Here is a 23,253-nt window from a genome sequence, read left to right on the forward strand (position 1 = left end):
ACCCCTGCACTAGACCATGGACCCCCTGCTTTTTTCCTGGGAATTATTTCTTCTTCCTTCATTTGTTACTAGATTTGCACCTTCTTTCTCTTATATTACCACTCCACTAGCATCACAGCTAACTTTAGCCATGCTGCTGTGACGTATGTAAGAAGGTGCGCTTGTTTTATGTCTCTGTGAGAAGGAGAGACAAGAAATAGTGGGAAGAGCCTGCAGTGTAATGCCTGCTGCTAAATAAAGTCAAAGTTAAAGTAGCAATGATTGTCACACACACACACACACACACACACACACACACTAGATGTGCCCAAATGATTCTCTGCATTTGACCCATCACCCTTGATCACCCCCTGGGAGGTGAGGGGAGCACTGAGCAGCAGCGGTGGCCACGCCCTGGAATCATTTTTGGCGATTTAACCCCCAATTCCAAGCCTTGATGCTGAGTGCCAAGCAGGGAGGTCATGGCTCCCATTTTTATAGTCTTTGGTATGACTCGGCCGGGGTTTGAACTCACAACCTACTCATCTCAGGGTGGACACTCTCACCACTAGGCCACTGAGTTAATGCAACTGTGTGAGAACTTATACTGGAATATCACGATATAGTCCTTTTCTACACGGCACAGAGACAAAGGGGGGATATATGGAGTATATGGACATATCACCCACTCTAGTCATGGAGTATATGGACATATCACCCAGTCTAGTCATGGAGTATATGGACATATCACCCAGTCTAGTCATGGAGTATATGGACATATCACCCACTCTAGTCATGGAGTATATGGACATATCACCCACTCTAGTCATGGAGTATATGGACATATCACCCAGTCTAGTCATGGAGTATATGGACATATCACCCAGTCTAGTCATGGAGTATATGGACATATCACCCACTCTAGTCATGGAGTATATGGACATATCACCCACTCTAGTCATGGAGTATATGGACATATCACCCAGTCTAGTCATGGAGTATATGGACATATCACCCACTCTAGTCATGGAGTATATGGACATATCACCCACTCTAGTCATGGAGTATATGGACATATCACCCAGTCTAGTCATGGAGTATATGGACATATCACCCACTCTAGTCATGGAGTATATGGACATATCACCCAGTCTAGTCATGGAGTATATGGACATATCACCCAGTCTAGTCATGGAGTATATGGACATATCACCCAGTCTAGTCATGGAGTATATGGACATATCACCCAGTCTAGTCATGGAGTATATGGACATATCACCCAGTCTAGTCATGGAGTATATGGACATATCACCCACTCTAGTCATGGAGTATATGGACATATCACCCAGTCTAGTCATGGAGTATATGGACATATCACCCAGTCTAGTCATGGAGTATATGGACATATCACCCAGTCTAGTCATGGAGTATATGGACATATCACCCAGTCTAGTCATGGAGTATATGGACATATCACCCAGTCTAGTCATGGAGTATATGGACATATCACCCAGTCTAGTCATGCAGTATATGGACATATCACCCGGTCTAGTCATGGAGTATATGGACATATCACCCACTCTAGTCATGCAGTATATGGACATATCACCCAGTCTAGTCATGGAGTATATGGACATATCACCCAGTCTAGTCATGGAGTATATGGACATATCACCCAGTCTAGTCATGGAGTATATGGACATATCACCCAGTCTAGTCATGGAGTATATGGACATATCACCCAGTCTAGTCATGGAGTATATGGACATATCACCCAGTCTAGTCATGGAGTATATGGACATATCACCCAGTCTAGTCATGGAGTATATGGACATATCACCCAGTCTAGTCATGGAGTATATGGACATATCACCCAGTCTAGTCATGGAGTATATGGACATATCACCCAGTCTAGTCATGGAGTATATGGACATATCACCCAGTCTAGTCATGGAGTATATGGACATATCACCCAGTCTAGTCATGGAGTATATGGACATATCACCCAGTCTAGTCATGGAGTATATGGACATATCACCCAGTCTAGTCATGGAGTATATGGACATATCACCCAGTCTAGTCATGGAGTATATGGACATATCACCCAGTCTAGTCATGGAGTATATGGACATATCACCCAGTCTAGTCATGGAGTATATGGACATATCACCCAGTCTAGTCATGGAGTATATGGACATATCACCCAGTCTAGTCATGGAGTATATGGACATATCACCCAGTCTAGTCATGGAGTATATGGACATATCACCCAGTCTAGTCATGGAGTATATGGACATATCACCCAGTCTAGTCATGGAGTATATGGACATATCACCCAGTCTAGTCATGGAGTATATGGACATATCACCCGGTCTAGTCATGGAGTATATGGACATATCACCCAGTCTAGTCATGGAGTATATGGACATATCACCCAGTCTAGTCATGGAGTATATGGACATATCACCCAGTCTAGTCATGGAGTATATGGACATATCACCCAGTCTAGTCATGGAGTATATGGACATATCACCCACTCTAGTCTGAAGTCTCTTTAGCATTGACTTGACTCTAGAGTCCACATCAACTTCAGATCTATATGTCAATTCTAAGTTGTTGTTTTAATTCATGTTATTTTTTTGTTTGTTTGTTTTCTGGCCTTTTTGTCAAAGAAAACAATGTTGTTGTTTTTTCAAAGCCAGAGAACTCTGTAGGCAAATATCCGCTACCCAAACAATCCAATCACCATTACATTTTCCGTTTTATATAGGTTTTTTTTCTTCTTTTTTTGTTTCTACTGATGTGAAGCGGTTCTTTTCTTGGCAGCACATCGATGCTTTACGCTCGCTCGACGCCTAAGGTCACTAGACTCCCAACGGCAAATTGATCTCAAGGAAATGTTAATCAAATTGGTTATCGACAGAATGTTGCTGGCCAAAGAGGAACGTTGTCTTCACTCTGAAAACAGGAGGCTGGTAGAGAATGAGGGCAAGTAGAGGCTGGACAAGCATGACCTTCTTCCATCTTCCATCTTCCATGTTCCAGCTCCAGCCAGAGTCAAGGCTCCGACTCTGAACACATGCCAGTTGTGTTGGACTGATCAGGACCTCAGAGACCGTAGGCCGGGTGAGACGCTCCGGTGGTTTCCTGAGTGACTCACTTTGTGGATCTCAACTTCAGCAGCTGAGCACATGAGAACAAGAGTCAGCAGTTTTTAGGGACCTTTTGAATATCTGAAGTAGGGGTGTAAAGGTACACAAAAATTTGGGTTCGGTACGTACCTCGGTTTAGAGGTCACGGTTCGGTTCATTTTCGGTACAGTAAGAAAACAACAAAATATACATTTTTTGGGTTATTTATTTACCAAATTTGTAAACAATGGCTTTATCCTTTTTAACATTGGGAACACTATAATTATTCTGCCCAGGTTAATCCACATTAAACTGCCTCAACCTGTTGCTCAGATTAAATAAAACGACAACTTTTCTTCTACATATAAAAAGTGCAACATAAAACAGTTTCAAGTCAACTCATCATGCTTCATTTATTACAGCATTTGGGAAGCCTGTTGTTGATTTTTATTATATAAATGTTATATTTGTATCAACATGTGATAGCAGGGACCCTGCCATTCAAAGCTTTTCTGTCCGTAAAACACACACACACACACAGCAAAATGAGCTAACGTTATGCTAAAAGCTAATTAGCCTTCACCTCAAGCCAGAATTGCGAGGGAGCTGAGCTGCAGTTGAAGTTTCTAGGGCTCATAGTGATGTTACTAGTAAAGTAGCAATGATTTTCACATACACACTAGGTGTGGTGACTTTTGTCCTCTGCATTTGACCCATCCCCTTGATCACCCCCTGGGAGGTGAGGGGAGCAGTGGGCAGCAGCGGTGGCTGCGCCCGGTAATCATTTATGGTGATTTAACCTCCAATTCGAAGCCTTAATGCTGAGTGCATATATATATATACATATATATATATATCAATGTTTACTTATATAGCCCTAAATCACTAGTGTCTCAAAGGGCTCCACAAACCACAACACAAACCACTACGACATCCTTGGTAGGCCCACATAAGGGCAAGGAAAACTCACACCCAGTGGGACGTCGGTGACAATGATGACTATGAGAACCTTGGAGAGGAAGAAAACAATGGATGTCGAGCGGGTCTAACATGATACTGTGAAAGTTCAATCCATAATGGATCCAACACAGCAGCGAGAGTCGCGTCCACAGCGGAGCCAGCAGGAAACCATCCCAAGGGGAGGCGGATCAGCAGCGCAGAGATGTCCCCAGCCGATACACAGGCAAGCGGTCCATCCTGGGTCCCTACTCTGGACGAGCGGTCCATCCTGGGTCCCTACTCTGGACGAGCGGTCCATCCTGGGTCCCGACTCTGGACAGCCAGTACATCATCCATGGTAATCGGACCGGACCCCCTCCACAATGGAGAGTGGGACATAGGAGAAAAAGAAAAGAAACGGCAGATCAACTGGTCTAAAAAGGGTAGAGTATACAAATTAGTTTTAAGGTGAGACTTAAATGCTTCTACTGAGGTGGCATCTCGAACTGTTACCGGGAGGGCATTCCAGAGTACTGGAGCCCGAAATGAAAAACGCTCTATAGCCCGCAGACTTTTTTTGGGCTTTAGGAATCACTAATAAGCCGGAGTCCTTTGAAAGCAGATTTCTTGCCGGGACATACGGTACAATACAATCGGCAAGATAGGATGGAGCTAGACCGTGTAGTATTTTATACGTAAGTAGTAAAACCTTAAAGTCACATCTTAAGTGCACAGGAAGCCAGTGCAGGTGAGCCAGTATAGGTATATATGTATGTATATATGTATATAAAGGTATATACAGTATAGGTATATATGTATGTATACATGTATATAAAGGTATATACAGTATAGGTATATATGTATGTATATATGTATATAAAGGTATATACAGTATAGGTATATATGTATGTATATATGTATATAAAGGTATATACAGTATAGGTATATATGTATGTATATATGTATATAAAGGTATATACAGTACAGGCGTAATATGATCAAACTTTCTTGTTCTTGTCAAAAGTCTAGCAGCAGCATTTTGTACCAACTGTAATCTTTTAATGCTAGACATGGGGAGACCCCAAAATAATACGTTACATTAATCGAGACGAGACGTAACAAACGCATGGATAAGGATCTCAGCGTCTTTAGTGGACAAAATGGAGCCAATTTTAGCAATATTACGGAGATGAAAGAAGGCCGTTTTAGTAACGTTTTTAATGTGTGCCTCAAAGGAGAGAGTTGGGTGGAAGATAATACCCAGATTCTTTACCGAGTCACCCTGTTTAATTGTTTGGTTGTCAAATGTTAAAGTTGTATTATTAAATAGAGTTCGGTGTCTAGCAGGACCGATAATCAGCATTTCCGTTATTTTGGCGTTGAGTTGCAAAATATTAGCGGACATCCATTGTTTAATTTCATTAAGACACGCCTCCAGCTGACTACAATCCGGCGTGTTGGTCAGCTTTAGGGGCATGTAGAGTTGGGTGTCATCAGCATAACAGTGAAAGCTAATACCGTATTTGCGTATGATGTCACCTAGCGGCAGCATGTAGATGCTGAAGAGTGCAGGGCCAAGGACCGAACCCTGGGGAACTCCACACGTTACCTTAACATAGTCCGAGGTCACATTGTTATGGGAGACACACTGCATCCTATCAGTAAGATAAGAGTTAAACCAAGACAGGGCTAAGTCTGACATACCAATTCGTGTTTTGATACGTTCTAATAAAATATGATCGACGGTATCGAAAGCAGCGCTAAGATCGAGGAGCAGCAACATAGATGACGCATCAGAATCCATCGTTAGCAATAGATCATTAGTCATTTTTGCGAGGGCTGTCTCCGTGGAGTGATTTGCCCTGAAACCGGATTGAAAGGTTTCACATAGATTGTTAGACGCTAAGTGTTCCTTTAGCTGCTCTGCAACAATTTTTTTCGAGGATTTTTGAAATAAAGGGAAGGTGAGACACCGGTCGGTAGTTTACCATGAGGTCAGGATCGAGGTTAGGTCTTTTAAGGAGAGGATGAATAACCGCTTTTTGGAATGCTAGGGGTATATACAGTGGGGCAAAAAAGTATTTAGTCAGCCAGCGATTGTGCAAGTTCTCCCACTTCAAATGATGACAGAGGTCTGTAATTTTCATCATAGGTACACTTCAACTGTGAGAGACAGAATGTGAAAAATAAATCCAGGAATTCACATTGTAGGAATTTTAAAGAATTTATTTGTAAATTATGGTGGGAAATAAGTTGAGTTTATACCAAAAAGTTCTATTTTGGTTTCATCTGACCACATGACATTCTCCCAATCCTCTGCTGTATCATCCATGTATCCATTTTGGTATAAACTCCACTGGTGGTCTTTGGAGGAAGAAGAATACTGAGTTGCATCCCAAGAACACCACACCTACTGTAAAGCATGGGGGTGGAAACATCATGCTTTGGGGCTGTTTTCCTGCTAAGGGGACAGGACGATTGATCCGTGTTAAGGAAAGAATGAATGGGGCCATGTATCCTGAGATTTGGAGCCAAAACCTTCTTCCATCAGTGAGAGCTTTGAATGCTTAACCAAATACTTATTTTCCACCATCATTTACAAATAAATTCTTTAAAATTCCTACAATGTGAATTCCTGGATTTTTTTTCACATTCTGTTTTTCACAGTTGAAGTGTACCTATGATGAAAATGACAGACCTCTGTCATCCTTTGAAGTGGGAGAACTTGCACAATCACTGGCTGACTAAATACTTTTTTGCCCCACTGTGTATATATATATATATATATATATATATATATATACACATACAGAAACACACACACGTGTGTGTTTCTGTATGTGTATGAGCGGGAGAAAGCACAGGAGAGAAGCAATCTGGTGTAACGCAATGTGAAAATGACCTACTTCCTGTCAGCTCATTTTCTACTGGATTGCTGTTTTCTGATGTGTGTATGGGGGGAGTAGTTGTGTGCGTGCGTGTGTGTGCGTGTGTGCGTGCGTGTGTGTGTGTGTGTGCGTGCGTGTGCGTGTGTGTGTGTGTGTGTGTGTGCAAGCCCTCTAAAGAGTGTGCAGCATAGGTTGCCGTGGCAGCATGAAAAGACGGATAAGTACTTTATCTGGAATCAAGCCAAAGTGAAGCAAAACATAAAATAGCCTGCAAATTCAAGCGAGCCCTTTCATTTTCAGAGATTCAAAGCCAGGCAGCGTCGTTGACTTTTGTGCAAGGTCCCTAAGCTGAAGATGCTACATGTGAGTAACAAGACTGAAAGTAACGAGGAGCCAGATGTTAGCATAGACTTGGCAAATACATGAAGTACACACATAGCAGCTTAATATACAACTTATTCTGTGATGTAACATTGTTTTCTAGCAAATGAAACACAAACGCCACCAATTCAGTGACATGTCCCTGTGAAGACCGCCACTCCAAGGTTATTTTTGGTGTTGTTAGTTAGTTGGTTAGTTAGTTAGTTAGTTGTCAGAGTTTCCTGAAAGCTTCTGGAAGTAGATGTAGAACTTGGCGGATGTTTTTAACTGAAGATGTTACTACTTGGAATAATGAGAGGACCCAGATGCAGAGAGGAAGTTCCAAAAATACAGCTTTTATTTTGAAATAACTTTTGACCTCCAGTGCAAAAAGTATTTCACAAGAATACTAACAACGCGCGGAAAATAATTCCGAGGATAGGCAAGTCACTCAAAATCACTCCAAAAAATGAGGAATACTAAACTAAGACAAAAGCTTACAAAAATAGAAAAACAATAGGAATGAACCAAAAGCGCTCCAACAGGAGGAAAAAAACCCAAATGATCTATATATGAACACTGACTATCAAGAAACATAAAAAATCCCTCAATCAATGAGGCAAACACACAAAATTTGGAAAAACAAAAACTCACCAATTAGTTTGACGAAGGATAACAAAGCTCGGAGCTCCAAGGAGGACAAAGTCAACTCAAAATTACAGCACAAGATAATTGTATGTCAAGGATGTATTAGTAGTCCCTCCTAATACATTACATTTAGTGAGTACTTATTTTCATGATCAGCCCTAAGGTGTATGTGTTGAATAAATAATATTTGTGATCAGTCTTTTTCACTTGGTTTGACAAAGTTGTCAACTGTAAGTCTGTCAGATCCCCGGTTTTTTGGCTGAAAAGTGGGCTTTAAATGCGTACTGAGCTGAAGTCTCAGCAGGGTCGGGTCTATTGGAACTACAGTAGTACACTGTAGTTGTCCCTGGGGATGAATACACTATGTTGACAAAAGTATTTGGCCACCTGCCTAGACTCACACAGGAAGTTGAAGTTCCTAACACATAGGGTTCAATATGACCTCATTGCAGCTATTACAGCTTCAACTCTTCTGGGAAGGCTGTCCACAAGGTTGTGGAGCGACTTTATAGGAATTTTCCAGCATTCTTCCAAAAGTGCATTGGTGAGGTCACACAGAAGGCCTGGTTCTCAGTCTCCCTTCTAATTCATCCCAAAAGTGTTCTATGGGGTTCAGGTCAGGACTCTGTGCAGGCCAGTAAAGTTCATCCACACCAGAATCTGTCATCCATGTCTTTATGGACCTGGCTTTGTGCACTGGTGGACAGTCATGTTAGAAGAGGAAGGGGCCCGCTCCAAACTGTTCCCACAAGGTCGGGAGCATGCAATGGTCCAAAATGTTTTGGTATCCTGGAGCATTTAAAGTCCCTTTCACTGGAACTAAGGGGCCAAGCTCAACTCCTGAAAACAACCCCACACCATAATTCCTCCTCCACCAAATTTCACACTGGGCACAATGCAGTTTGAAATGTAGTGTTCTCCTGGCAACCTCCAAACCCAGACTGGTCCATCAGATTGCCAGATGGAAAAGTGTGATTCATCAGTCCAGAGAAGGCGTCTCCACTGCTCTGGAGTCCAGTGGTGATGTCCTTTACACCACTGCATCCCACGCTTTGCAGTGGACTTGCTGATGTATGGCTTAGATGCAGCTGCTCAGCCATGGAAACCCATTCCATGAAGCTCTCTGCGTACTGTACGTGGGCTAATTGGAAGGTGACATGAAGTTAGGAGCTGTGTAGCAAGTGACTGTGCAGAAAGTCTTTGCACTATGCTGACCTCTCTGTCACTTTACCTGGCCTACCACTTGCTGGCTGACTTGCTGTTGTTCTCAAACTCTTCACTTTTCTTAGAATAAAGTTGACTTTGGAATATTTAGAAGCGAGGAAATTTCACGACTGGATTTGTTGCACAGGTGGCATCCAATGACAATTCCCTGCTTGAAATCACTGAAAGTGACCCATTCTTTCACAAATGTTTGTAGAAACAGTCTCTGTGCCTAAGTGCTGGATTTGATACACCGGGCCAAGTGATGAGGAGACCTGGTTCTCATCATTTGGATTGATGGCCACCATACTTTTGGCAATGTAGTGTACGTGTCAATGTGTAAAAAGTGTTTGTTTTGTTGCAGCTCCCTGCAGTGTTAATTAACTCTAAGCTAATATTTCAGCAGGTAAGGCTGTGGCAGGTGTTGAGGTGTGTGGCAGGTGTTGAGGTGTGTGCGGGTGTTGAGGGGTGTGCGGGTGTTGAGGGGTGTGCGGGTGTTGAGGGGTGTGGCAGGTGTTGATGTGTGTGCAGGTGTTGAGGTGTGTGCAGGTGTTGAGGTGTGTGGCAGGTGTTGAGGTGTGTGGCAGGTGTTGAGGTGTGTGCGGGTGTTGAGGGGTGTGCGGGTGTTGAGGGGTGTGCGGGTGTTGAGGGGTGTGGCAGGTGTTGATGTGTGTGCAGGTGTTGAGGTGTGCGCGGGTGTTGAGGTGTGCGCGGGTGTTGAGGTGTGTGGCAGGTGTTGAGGTGTGTGGCGGGTGTTGAGATGTGTGCAGGTGTTGAGGTGTGTGCAGGTGTTGAGGTGTGTGCGGGTTTTGAGGTGTGTGACAGGTGTTGAGGTGTGTGCGGGTTTTGAGGTGTGTGGCAGGTGTTGAGGTGTGTGCGGGTGTTGAGGTGTGTGCGAGTGTTGAGGTGTGTGGCAGGTGTTGAGGTGTGTGCGGGTGTTGAGGTGTGTGGCAGGTGTTGAGGTGTGTGGTAGGTGTTGAGGTGTGCGCGGGTGTTGAGGTGTGCGCGGGTGTTGAGGTGTGCGCGGGTGTTGAGGTGTGCGCGGGTGTTGAGGTGTGCGCGGGTGTTGAGGTGTGCGCGGGTGTTGAGGTGTGCGCGGGTGTTGGGGTGTGCGCGGGTGTTGGGGTGTGCGCGGGTGTTGGGGTGTGCGCGGGTGTTGGGGTGTGCGCGGGTGTTGGGGTGTGTGGCAGGTGTTGAGGTGTGTGCAGGTGTTGAGGTGTGTGCAGGTGTTGAGGTGTGTGGCAGGTGTTGAGGTGTGTGGCAGGTGTTGAGGTGTGTGGCAGGTGTTGAGGTGTGTGTTAGGTGTTGAGGTGTGTGCGGGTGTTGAGGTGTGCGCGTGTGTTGAGGTGTGCGCGGGTGTTGAGGTGTGCGCGGGTGTTGAGGTGTGCGCGGGTGTTGAGGTGTGTGGCAGGTGTTGAGGTGTGCGCGGGTGTTGAGGTGTGCGCGGGTGTTGAGGTGTGTGGCAGGTGTTGAGGTGTGTGCGGGTGTTGAGGTGTGTGCGGGTGTTGAGGGGTGTGCGGGTGTTGAGGGGTGTGCGGGTGTTGAGGTGTGTGCGGGTGTTGAGGTGTGTGCGGGTGTTGAGGTGTTAGCGGGTGTTGAGGTGTGTGCGGGTGTTGAGGAGTGTGCGGGTGTTGAGGTGTGTGGCAGGTGTTGAGGTGTGTGCGGGTGTTGAGGTGTGTGCGGGTGTTGAGGGGTGTGCGGGTGTTGAGGTGTGTGCGGGTGTTGAGGTGTGTGCGGGTGTTGAGGTGTGTGCGGGTGTTGAGGTGTGTGCGGGTGTTGAGGGGTGTGCGGGTGTTGAGGTGTGTGCGGGTGTTGAGGGGTGTGCGGGTGTTGAGGGGTGTGCGGGTGTTGAGGTGTGTGCAGGGCATCTTTACAACAACTTTACTGAGAAGTTTTCATTTATTGTATTTCCTTGAATTGCCGCTGGGGCGCTAATTATTTTAAAACCTCTTCTCACTCCGGCACTTACCAAAAGCATGCGGTAAAAATTTGAGTGTGATGTAAGCTTGGACCTTATATCCTACTGAGTAGCTGTTAATATTCTTCCCTTTATTAGATTTCAAATTACCGGTATTGACATCAGCCTCTTCCATTTTGAAAATGATGACAGGGGAAATGTCACTCGTGACATCACAAGTTTGACCAGGCGGTAATACTAAGCATGCACTAATTATGTTGACGAGCAATTTTGACCCGGCAGTAATTGAAGGCAGGCGCATACTACAGTATATACTACAGTACATACTACAGTACATACTACAGTACATACTCCAGTATATACTCCAGTATATACTACAGTACATACTACAGTATATACTACAGTATATACTACAGTACATACCACAGTATATACCACAGTACATACTCCAGTATATACTCCAGTATATACTCCAGTACATACTACAGTATATACTCCAGTATATACTGTAGTACATACTACAGTATATACTACAGTATATACTGGAGTAGATACCCGGAGGCAATTCAAGGAAATAGGGTAGGTCAGAAGTGTACTTTCACCTCATTGAGTAGTTAGTTACATGACGCCCAAGAGTAATCCCTCATTGAGTAATTAGTTACATGACGCCCAAGAGTAATCCCTCATTGAGTAATTAGTTACATGACGCCCAAGAGTAATTCCTCATTGAGTAATTAGTTACATGACGCCCAAGAGTAATCCCTCATTGAGTAGTTAGTTACATGACGCCCAAGAGTAATCCCTCATTGAGTAGTTAGTTACATGACGCCCAAGAGTAATCCCTCATTGAGTAGTTAGTTACATGACGCCCAAGAGTAATCCCTCATTGAGTAGTTACATGACGCCCAAGAGTAATCCCTCATTGAGTAGTTAGTTACATGACGCCCAAGAGTAATCCCTCATTGAGTAGTTAGTTACATGACGCCCAAGAGTAATCCCTCATTGAGTAGTTAGTTACATGACGCCCAAGAGTAATCCCTCATTGAGTAGTTAGTTACATGACGCCCAAGAGTAATCCCTCATTGAGTAGTTAGTTACATGACGCCCAAGAGTAATCCCTCATTGAGTAGTTAGTTACATGACGCCCAAGAGTAATCCCCTGTGACTCTGACTGACTGACGACAATTCATTTGGTGCTTTTCTCCTATTCCTACTCACCCTCTTCTCTCTCTCTCTCTCTCTCTCTCTCTCTTTCTCTCTCTCTGAATTCCAGCACCTGACGACCTTTCGGGGCAGGAAGGAGATGAGCTGAGCAACATCCGACGCAGGAAAAAGGAACTGCTGGATGATATTGAAGTGAGTAAGAGTCACATGACAAGTTGTTTGTTGCAATTTAATAAGATGTGATGTTCACCTGCGGTGTTATTGCCCAGCAGCCATATTGTTAGCTGTTATTGTGTTGCATGGGAGACTTCTTTATTTTCTATTACTTTTACATATCAACCTTATCACCAAATACATATAATAAGCACTAATGCTGTCCTGATACCAATATTTTTGTACCTTGACCAAAATGTATTTCGATACTGTTCTAAATAAAGGGGACCACGAAAAATGGCATTATTGTCTTTATTGTTATGGTTATGGCAATATTGCTCTATGTATCTATTATATATATATATATATAAAGAATATAATATAATAAGTAATGAACAATAATATATAATTAAAGGACAAAGGCGTGTGTGAACTAGATGTAAAAGGGGTGTATGGTGAAAGACTATTTGTATGAATAATTAATTGCTGAGTACTACCAAATGTTGAAAGGAGAAGGAAGATGGCAGGAAGGCAAGCAGATGATCCAAAGTGAGAGAGAGAGAGTCACCAGTCTGTGTTGGAGCCAACGCTGTGACATTTATTTCAACCAAAATTCTTAGGCTGCATGAAACATATATTTATTATTGCAATGTAGTCCTTCAATCAAATGTTGAACATACTAGACAACTTGTCTTTTAGCAGTAAGTAAACAAACACAGGCTGCTGACGTTTGCAGTAACATATTGTGTCATTTATACACCTATTATTTTATACAAATTATTAAGGACAAGCGGTAGAAAATGGATTATTAATCTACTTGTTTCATTTACTGTTAATATATCTGCTTACTTTCTCTTTCTGCACTTCTTCTAAAATGCAATCATCGCTTATTCTTCTCTTCTTAGATACTTGACATTAGTTTTGGATGATACCAAACATTTAGGTATCCATTTGATACCATGGAGTTACAGGATCATTCATTGGTCATATTCCAAGGCCCAGAATAGATTTCCTCAGTTTACAAACATAATATGAAATTGAAAAAAAAAAAAGATTTTTTGATGCTAAAAGATATCAATGTAATCATAGCAGTATCGGCTAGACACACTCCTTTACTTGGTATCATTAAAGTGGATGTTAGGTGTTGATCCACCCATGGCGTTTGTCTCCATTCAGGAATGGCGTCATTAGCGGTGAAGCCGGTGAGCTACGTTGTGTAGTGAAACATGTTTAGCTATTCCTCGTCCTACAGTGATAATGCTACTTGTAAGAAACATACTTTATTAGTTGCCATGGAAGTCAGGATTAGTGATTTAAAAGTAGCTAAAACACTGCGGATGGATGTTAGCCGCTAGCTAGCCAGCCATGTCTTAAAGCAGATCTTCCTGACAGTGTTTCAGTCTTTTAACTTCACCTTTATCTTGACTTCCATCCGTCCATCCATCCATCCATCCATCCATCTTCTTCCGCTTATCCGAGGTCGGGTCGCGGGGTTAGCAGCCTAAGCAGGGAAGCCCAGACTTCCCTCTCCCCAGCCACTTGGTCCAGCTCTTCCCGTGGGATCCCGAGGCGTTCCCAGGCCAGCCGGGAGACATAGTCTTCCCAACATGTCCTGGGTCTTCCCCGTGGCCTCCTGCCGGTTGGACGTGCCCTAGGGAGGTGTTCAAGTGGCATCCTGACCAGATGCCCGAACCACCTCACCTGGCTCCTCTCCATGTGGAGGGGAAGTGGCTTTACTTTGAGGTCCTCCCGGATGGCAGAGCTTCTCACCCTATCTCTAAGGGAGAGACCCTTTTGGAAACTCATTTGGGCCCCCGTGATCTTGTCCTTTCGGACCGCCAAGTGCCCTCTACCTTCGGCTTTCGCCCAGCTCACACTGCACCCGACCTCTATGGCCCCTGCCATGGGTGGTGAGCCCATTTGAAGGGGGACTCGCGTTGCCTCTTTGGGCTGTGCCCCATGGGAACAGGCCCGGCCACCAGGCGCCCGCCATCGTGCCCCACCCCCGGGACTGGCTCCAGAGGGGGAACCCACGTTGCCTCTTTGGGCTGTGCCCCATGGGAACAGGCCCGGCCACCAGGCGCCAGCCATCGTGCCCCACCTCCAGGCCTGGCTCCAGAGGGGGGACCCACGTTCCCTCTTCGGGCTGTGCCCCATGGAGACAGGCCCGGCTACCAGGCGCCCGCCATCGTGCCCCACCTCCAGGCCTGGCTCCAGAGGGGGGACCCACGTTCCCTCTTCGGGCTGTGCCCCATGGAGACAGGCCCGGCTACCAGGCGCCCGCCATCGTGCCCCACCTCCAGGCCTGGCTCCAGAGGGGGGACCCACGTTCCCTCTTCGGGCTGTGCCCCATGGAGACAGGCCCGGCTACCAGGCGCCCGCCATCGTGCCCCACCTCCAGGCCTGGCTCCAGAGGGGGGACCCACGTTGCCTCTTCGGGCTGTGCCCCATGGAGACAGGCCCGGCCACCAGGCGCCCGCCATCGTGCCCCACCTCCGGGACTGGCTCCAGAGGGGGGACCCACGTTGCCTCTTCGGGCTGTGCCCCATGGGAACAGGCCCGGCCACCAGGCGCCCGCCATCGTGCCCCACCTCCGGGACTGGCTCCAGAGGGGGGACCCACGTTGCCTCTTCGGGCTGTGCCCCATGGAGACAGGCCCGGCCACCAGGCGCCCGCCATCGTGCCCCACCTCCGGGACTGGCTCCAGAGGGGGAACCCATGTTGCCTCTTTGGGCTGTGCCCCATGGGAACAGGCCCGGCCACCAGGCGCCAGCCATCGTGCCCCACCTCCAGGCCTGTCTCCAGAGGGGGGACCCACGTTCCCTCTTCGGGCTGTGCCCCATGGAGACAGGCCCGGCTACCAGGCGCCCGCCATCGTGCCCCACCTCCAGGCCTGGCTCCAGAGGGGGGACCCACGTTGCCTCTTCGGGCTGTGCCCCATGGAGACAGGCCCGGCCACCAGGCGCCCACCATCGTGCCCCACCTCCGGGACTGGCTCCAGAGGGGGGACCCACGTTGCCTCTTCGGGCTGTGCCCCATGGAGACAGGCCCGGCCACCAGGCGCCCGCCATCGTGCCCCACCTCCGGGACTGGCTCCAGAGGGGGAACCCATGTTGCCTCTTTGGGCTGTGCCCCATGGGAACAGGCCCGGCCACCAGGCGCCAGCCATCGTGCCCCACCTCCAGGCCTGGCTCCAGAGGGGGGACCCACGTTCCCTCTTCGGGCTGTGCCCCATGGAGACAGGCCCGGCCACCAGGCGCCCGCCATCGTGCCCCACCTCCGGGACTGGCTCCAGAGGGGGGACCCACGTTGCCTCTTCGGGCTGTGCCCCATGGAGACAGGCCCGGCCACCAGGCGTCCGCCATCGTGCCCCACCTCCGAGACTGGCTCCAGAGGGGGGACCCACGTTGCCTCTTCGGGCTGTGCCCCATGGAGACAGCCCCGGCCACCAGGCGTCCGCCATCGTGCCCCACCTCCGGGACTGGCTACAGAGGGGGGACCCACGTTGCCTCTTCGGGCTGTCCCCCATGGGAACAGGCCCGGCCACCAGGCGCCCGCCATCGTGCCCCAACTCCAGGCCTGGCTCCAGAGGGGAGACGTACGTTGCCTCTTCGGGCTGTGCCTCATGGGAACAGGCCCGGCCACCAGGCGCCCGCCATTGCGCCCCGCTTCCGGGACTGGCTCCAGAGGGGGGACCCACGTTGCCTCTTCGGGCTGTGCCCCATGGAGACAGGCCCGGCCACCAGGCGCCGCCATCGTGCCCCACTTCCTGGACTGGCTACAGAGGGGGGACCCACGTTGCCTCTTCGGGCTGTTCCCCATGGGAACAGGCCCGGCCACCAGGCGCCCGCCATCGTGCCCCAACTCCAGGCCTGGCTCCGGAGGGGGGACCTACGTTGCCTCTTCGGGCTGTGCCCCATGGGAACAGGCCCGGCCACCAGGCGCCCGCCATCGTGCCCCACCTCCTGGACTGGCTCCATAGGGGGGACCCACGTTGCCTCTTCGGGCTTTGCCGCATGGAGACAGGCCCGGCCACCAGGCACCCGCCATCGTGCCCCACCTTTGGGACAGGCTCCAGAGGGGGGACCCACGTTGCCTCTTCGGGCTGTGCCCCATGGGAACAGGCCCGGCCACCAGGCGCCCGCCATCGTGCCCCACCTCCGGGACTGGCTCCAGAGGGGGGGCCCACGTTGCCTCTTCAGGCTCTGCCCCATGGGAGCAGGCGCCCGCCATCGTGCCCCACCTCCGGGACTGGCTCCAGAGGGGGGACCCACGTTGCCTCTTCGGGCTGTGCCCCATGGAGACAGGCCCGGCCACCAGGCGCCCGCCATCGTGCCCCACCTCCGGGACTGGCTCCAGAGGGGGGACCCACGTTGCCTCTTCGGGCTGTGCCCCATGGGAACAGGCCCGGCCACCAGGCGCCCGCCATCGTGCCCCACCTCCGGGACTGGCTCCAGAGGGGGGACCCACGTTGCCTCTTCGGGCTGTGCCCCATGGAAACAGGCCCGGCCACCAGGCGCCCACCATCGTGCCCCACCTCCGGGACTGGCTCCAGAGGGGGGACCCACGTTGCCTCTTCGGGCTGTGCCCCATGGAGACAGGCCCGGCCACCAGGCGCCCGCCATCGTGCCCCACCTCCGGGACTGGCTCCAGAGGGGGGACCCATGTTGCCTCTTTGGGCTGTGCCCCATGGGAACAGGCCCGGCCACCAGGCGCCAGCCATCGTGCCCCACCTCCAGGCCTGGCTCCAGAGGGGGGACCCACGTTCCCTCTTCGGGCTGTGCCCCATGGAGACAGGCCCGGCCACCAGGCGCCCGCCATCGTGCCCCACCTCCGGGACTGGCTCCAGAGGGGGGACCCACGTTGCCTCTTAGGGCTGTGCCCCATGGAGACAGGCCCGGCCACCAGGCGCCCGCCATCGTGCCCCACCTCCGAGACTGGCTCCAGAGGGGGGACCCACGTTGCCTCTTCGGGCTGTGCCCCATGGAGACAGCCCCGGCCACCAGGCGTCCGCCATCGTGCCCCACCTCCGGGACTGGCTACAGAGGGGGGACCCACGTTGCCTCTTCGGGCTGTGCCCCATGGGAACAGGCCCGGCCACCAGGCGCCCGCCATCGTGCCCCAACTCCAGGCCTGGCTCCAGAGGGGAGACGTACGTTGCCTCTTCGGGCTGTGCCTCATGGGAACAGGCCCGGCCACCAGGCGCCCGCCATTGCGCCCCGCCTCCGGGACTGGCTCCAGAGGGGGGACCCACGTTGCCTCTTCGGGCTGTGCCCCATGGAGACAGGCCCGGCCACCAGGCGTCCGCCATCGTGCCCCACTTCCTGGACTGGCTACAGAGGGGGGACCCACGTTGCCTCTTTGGCCTGTTCCCCATGGGAACAGGCCCGGCCACCAGGCGCCCGCCATCGTGCCCCAACTCCAGGCCTGGCTCCGGAGGGGGGACCTACGTTGCCTCTTCGGGCTGTGCCCCATGGGAACAGGCCCGGCCACCAGGCGCCCGCCATCGTGCCCCACCTCCGAGACTGGCTCCAGAGGGGGGACCCACGTTGCCTCTTCGGGCTGTGCCCCATGGGAACAGGCCCGGCCACCAGGCGCCCGCCATCGTGCCCCACCTCCGGGACTGGCTCCAGAGGGGGGACCCACGTTGCCTCTTCGGGCTGTGCCCCATGGGAACAGGCCCGGCCACCAGGCGCCCGCCATCGTGCCCCACCTCCTGGACTGGCTCCATAGGGGGGACCCACGTTGCCTCTTCGGGCTGTGCCCCATGGGAACAGGCCCGGCCACCAGGCGCCCGCCATCGTGCCCCACCTTTGGGACAGGCTCCAGAGGGGGGACCCACGTTGCCTCTTCGGGCTGTGCCCCATGGGAACAGGCCCGGCCACCAGGCGCCCGCCATCGTGCCCCACCTCCGGGACTGGCTCCAGAGGGGGGGCCCACGTTGCCTCTTCAGGCTCTGCCCCATGGGAGCAGGCGCCCGCCATCGTGCCCCACCTCCGGGACTGGCTCCAGAGGGGGGACCCACGTTGCCTCTTCGGGCTGTGCCCCATGGAGACAGACCCGGCCACCAGGCGCCCGCCATCGTGCCCCACCTCCGGGCCTGGCTCCAGAGGGGGGGCCCCGGTGACCCACATCCAGGTGAGGGAAATCTGGGTCCTTTGTGTGTGTTCTTCACAAAGGTCTTCGAGCTGCTCTTTGTCTGATCCCTCACCTAAGACCAGTTTGCCTTGGGAGACCCTACCAGGGGGCATAAAAGCCCCCGGACAACATAGCTCCTAGGATCATTGGGACACACAAACTCCTCTACCACGTTAAGGGAGCAGCTCAGAGAGGAGTTATCGTGACTTTTTGCACCAAAATGCGTCCATTCTCCCTTTTCTGTCCACACACAGTGTCTGCTTGTAAGTACTCTGTGTGTGCGCGCTGCCTAACATGCTCCTCTGCTTGGAAAACCAGCAGATGCGACGACAGTGGGGTGGGGTGGACCGGTACTTCTTAGAGGCAGTATGGTACCGAATATGATTCATTAGTATGGCGATACGATACTAATAGCGGTATAGCGTACAACCCGAATGAACACTTTTCTTTTTTCTGCAGCGGCTGAAGTTGGAGATAGCCGAGGTCATGACGGAGATCGAGCAGCTGACCTGCGTGGGGGAAAGGTGAGTTCCCGCCCAAATGACTCTCTTTCAGTACTTTCTCATGAAGTGTTTGTATTTAGGGACCGCAATGTCTCTATTGGGACAACAGGGACAGAGGACACTATTGTATGTCCTATTCCGCACCTTCGTGCCATAATTTGACCCCCTTAACATGCTTCAAAACTCACCAAATTTCACACAAAGTCGGGATGGCAAACCTTCCCAACTTATTATGCAAACAAACCCCAGAAATCTAAATTGCGCTCTCGCGCCCCCTAGGAAAAAAAACAGACTGCTTGTAACTTCCGTTAGCAATGTCGTAGAGACATGAAACAAAAACCTCTATGTAGGACTGACTTAGACCTACATTTCATAATTTTACCTTCTAGGGCAAAAATCAACAAAAAGTTGGCAAAAACCCCTTCAAAACAAAATTCTCCTAAAAAATGCTATTTTTGCCCCTTTGAGCTTTAATTTGACCCCCTTAAAATGCTTCAAAACTCACCAAACTTGGCACACACATCAGGACTGGCAAAAATTGCGATCTAATAAAAAACAAACAAAAAAAACCCAAAACTCAAGATTGCGCTCTAACGCAATTTTGGAATAAAGCACAGAAAAAACTGCTCCTAGGAAGAAAACACAGACAAAACTGCTTGCAACTTCCGGTAGGAATGTCGAAAAGACATGAAACAAAAACTTCTATGTAGGTCTCACTTAGACCTACATTTTAATAATTGACATCCTTCAGCAAAAAATTAACAGGAAGTTGGCAATTACCCCTTCAAAACAAAAGTTTTGTAAAAACCCGTCACCTTTTTTCAAAAATGATCTCCTCTGAGCGCGTTTGTCGTGTCGGCTTCAAACTCGCACAGGAGAGCAATTGAACCCTTCTTATTAAAAGTTATTCACAGAGTTTTAATTACTGCTCCGGTTTTGATTTTACGTGCTTTCAAAGAACCCCTGCGCAAAGTTTCCTAAAATATGTTATTTTTGCCTCTTTGAGCTGTAATTTGACCCCCTTAAAATGCTTCAAAGTGCAAGTTAAAGCTCTACTATGCAAAGCGAAAGCCATTTATCAACAACATCCAGAAACGCAGAGCGAAAATTGCCATCTAATACAAAACCAAACCCCAAAAATAAAATTTGCACTCTTGTGCCCCCTAGGAAAAAACACAGTCAAAACTACTTGTAACTTTCGTTAGGAATGTCATACACACACGAAACAAAAACCTCTATGTAGGTCTGACTTACACCTACATTTCATACACTCACTTCCTTCAGCAAATATCAACAGGGAGTTGGCAAAAACCCTTTCAAAACCAAATTTTCCTGCTAAATGTCATTTTTGCCAGTGTGTCGATGTTAAGATATTACGCCGAGTTGCTAAGTCTATCTGTTTGCTAATAGTAGCTACTATCCATGCATTTTCTAACGCTTATCCGGGTTCGGGTCGCGGGGGCAGCAGCCAAAGCGGGCCCGACCAACGCTGCTTGCAGCTTTAATTGTACTTGTTTATCAACCACTGTGCCGCGAGACATTGTCTGGTGTGCCGTGGGAAATTATGCAACTTCAGCCTAATTGGTTCAAAAAGTATTATTTGCAATTCAATATTTATAATCTGCAAGTAATGTGCCGTGGTCTAGTGTCTGTGCTCTATGGAGCTCGGCAGGGCAACCGCGTGGTAGGTGGCAGCAGGTAGTTCATTGAACCCAAACTGCAGAGAGACGGCGTGCAGGTAAAAAGCTATGTTACGCATAAAGCAAAAATGAACAAAAGGCATAGGGATGGCTGTGCAAAACGATAATAAAACTGAACTGGCTACAAAGTAAACAAAAACAAAATGCTGGACAACAGCAAAGACTTACAGTGTGTGTCCGTACATGACGTGAACAATCAACACTGTCCCCACACAGAAGGATCGCGTCCGCACTACTGAAATAGTCTTGTTTGCCAATGCAAAGCAGGTCAGGCGCGAAGCTGCTACAGGAAAACACCAACCTAACAGGAAGCGCCACCAAAATAACAGCGCAAGACAGGAACTAAAGCGTTACACACAGGAAAACGTCAACAAATTTAAAAAACAAAATCCTTTTGTTATCGTTTCTGCTGGGGGTGTTCCTCCGTATTTTTACAATGGAAAAAAATGTACCTTGGCTCCAAAAAGGTTGAAAAACACTGGTATGCAGTAGAGTTTTATTTGGTCAACATTGGCTGATCTAGGGGACGAATGTTGCTGACCGGGCTCCAATTTTCCCCAAGAAAAAAATGTTTGCATAGCGATGGCTCCAACGGTCTTCTCGCCAAACGAGGCAAAGCTTTTTACCATGAATTGATGAAGGTGGACCCCGACTTAAACAAGTTGAAAAATTTATTGGGGTGTTACCATTTAGTGGTCAATTGTACGGAATATGTACTGTACTGTGCAATCTACTAATAAAAGTATCAATCAATAAATGTTGTTACCTTCAGGATTGTCAATAGCCTGACAGCCAGACTTCAATCAAAATGAGCGGACAACAATAATACACAAATATACCACGCTGTTATTTCTCTTTAAGAAAATATGTAAAAGACAGGGTCATCTTTTTGGGGGGTCGAGAGATTTACTACGTGCAAAGTGTTGACAATATGACACCCGATATCAATTCAAAGGTGTAGTGGTTAGTGTCCACCCTGAGATGGGTAGGTTGTGAGTTCAAACCCCGGCCGAGTCATACCAAAGACTATGAAAATGTGAGACATTACCTCCCTGCTTGGCACTCAGCATCAAGGCTTGGAATTGGGGGTTAAATCACCAAAAATGATTCCCGGGCGCTACCATCGCTGCTGCTCACTGCTCCCCTCACCTCCCAGGGGTGATCAAGAGGACACATTTCACCACACCTTGTGTGTGTGTGTGTGTGACAATCATTGGTACTTAAACTTAACTTAAATTAACTTAACACCCAAAAATATGAACACAAAACACATTTTATAGAAAATGAATATATCGTATTTTCCGGACTGTAGGGCGCACCGGATTATAAGGCCCACTGCTGATGAGCGGGTCTATTTTTGATTTTTTTTTCATACAAATTACGCACCGGATTATAAGGCGCATTAAAAGAGTCATATTATTATGATTATTTTCTAAGTGTAAAAGATTTCCTTGTGGTCTACATAACATGCAATGGTGCTTTGTTGCTCAAAATGTTGCACAGATGATGTTTTACACATCTTCAAGTCGCTTCAGGATGCGCCGTTTTGTGGGCGGTCTCATTTACGTGGCTCACCTTCGGCAGCGTCTTCTCCCCGTCATCTTTGTTGTAGCGGTGTAGCGTGCAAGGACGGGAGTGGAAGAAGTGTCCAAAAATGGCGCTAACTGTTTTAATGACATTCACACTATACTTCAATCAATAACGGAGCAGCATCTCTTCATCTGGAAACAACAACACCGGAAATGTGTCCCGTAAAAAAGCGTCCGACCGGAAATCTCTAATAACTAAAGTTCCTTGGGTGAATAATGTAAACTCACTACACCGGTATTTTTTAACACTTTCATGGTGAGTTTACTGACAGATATAAGTAAGAACTTTACACTACTTTATATTAGAAATGGCAACAGCAGAGAATGAATGTCACATAACGAGAAGATGGAGAAAAAGAAGAAGCTTGTTTACTTCACAGACTACAAAGACGGACGCGCGCAATTTTACTTGAGTGCTCTCTGCACTTTTCTTGCAACCATGTCAATGGTTGAGCTTTCCGAGTGGAACCCGCACTGTGACTCTGGGTGCACTCTATCAGCAAACTTCTGCAGTCTGTTCAGGAGGACGCGTGTGCAGACTTTGCCTACGATGCTTAGGAGAGATATTTCTCTGTAGTTGTTACAATCGCTTCTATCACCCTTGTTCTTGTACAGGGTAACTATGTTGGCATCTCTCATGTCCTGAGGTACTGCTCCTTCCTCCCAGCACTGACAGAGGAGGTCGTAAAGATGTTCCCTCAGTGTGCTGTCGCCACACTTGATGATTTCTGCTGGCATGCCATCCTTCCCAGGCGCTTTCCCAGAGGACAGGCTCTTGAGTTCAGCCACAGTGGGTTTCTCGTCCAGTTCAGCCATGAGAGGGAGACTTGTAACGACTGCAAGGGCATCATTGTCTGTGACTTGGTCCTGTCTGGAGTACAGTTCGCAATAGTGTTCCACCCATATCTCTATCTGCTTGCCCTTGTCCTGGATGGTCTCG

General features: G+C 48.8%; 1 protein-coding gene across 1 annotated transcript in view; it reads left to right on the top strand.

Moving 5' to 3' along the window:
* Positions 1–23,253, top strand: part of LOC133541355 (cytohesin-3-like) — a 107,693-nt gene that overhangs the window by 13,680 nt on the left and 70,760 nt on the right. Inside the window, exons 2-4 of the mRNA XM_061884737.1 lie at positions 3,025–3,105; positions 12,340–12,422; positions 18,981–19,045. Of these exons, the coding sequence (XP_061740721.1) occupies positions 3,025–3,105; positions 12,340–12,422; positions 18,981–19,045 (229 nt within the window). The remainder of the gene's footprint in view (positions 1–3,024; positions 3,106–12,339; positions 12,423–18,980; positions 19,046–23,253) is intronic.

Source organism: Nerophis ophidion, linkage group LG23 (genome assembly GCF_033978795.1).
Source record: "Nerophis ophidion isolate RoL-2023_Sa linkage group LG23, RoL_Noph_v1.0, whole genome shotgun sequence".
NCBI classification, from domain to species: Eukaryota; Metazoa; Chordata; class Actinopteri; order Syngnathiformes; family Syngnathidae; genus Nerophis; species Nerophis ophidion.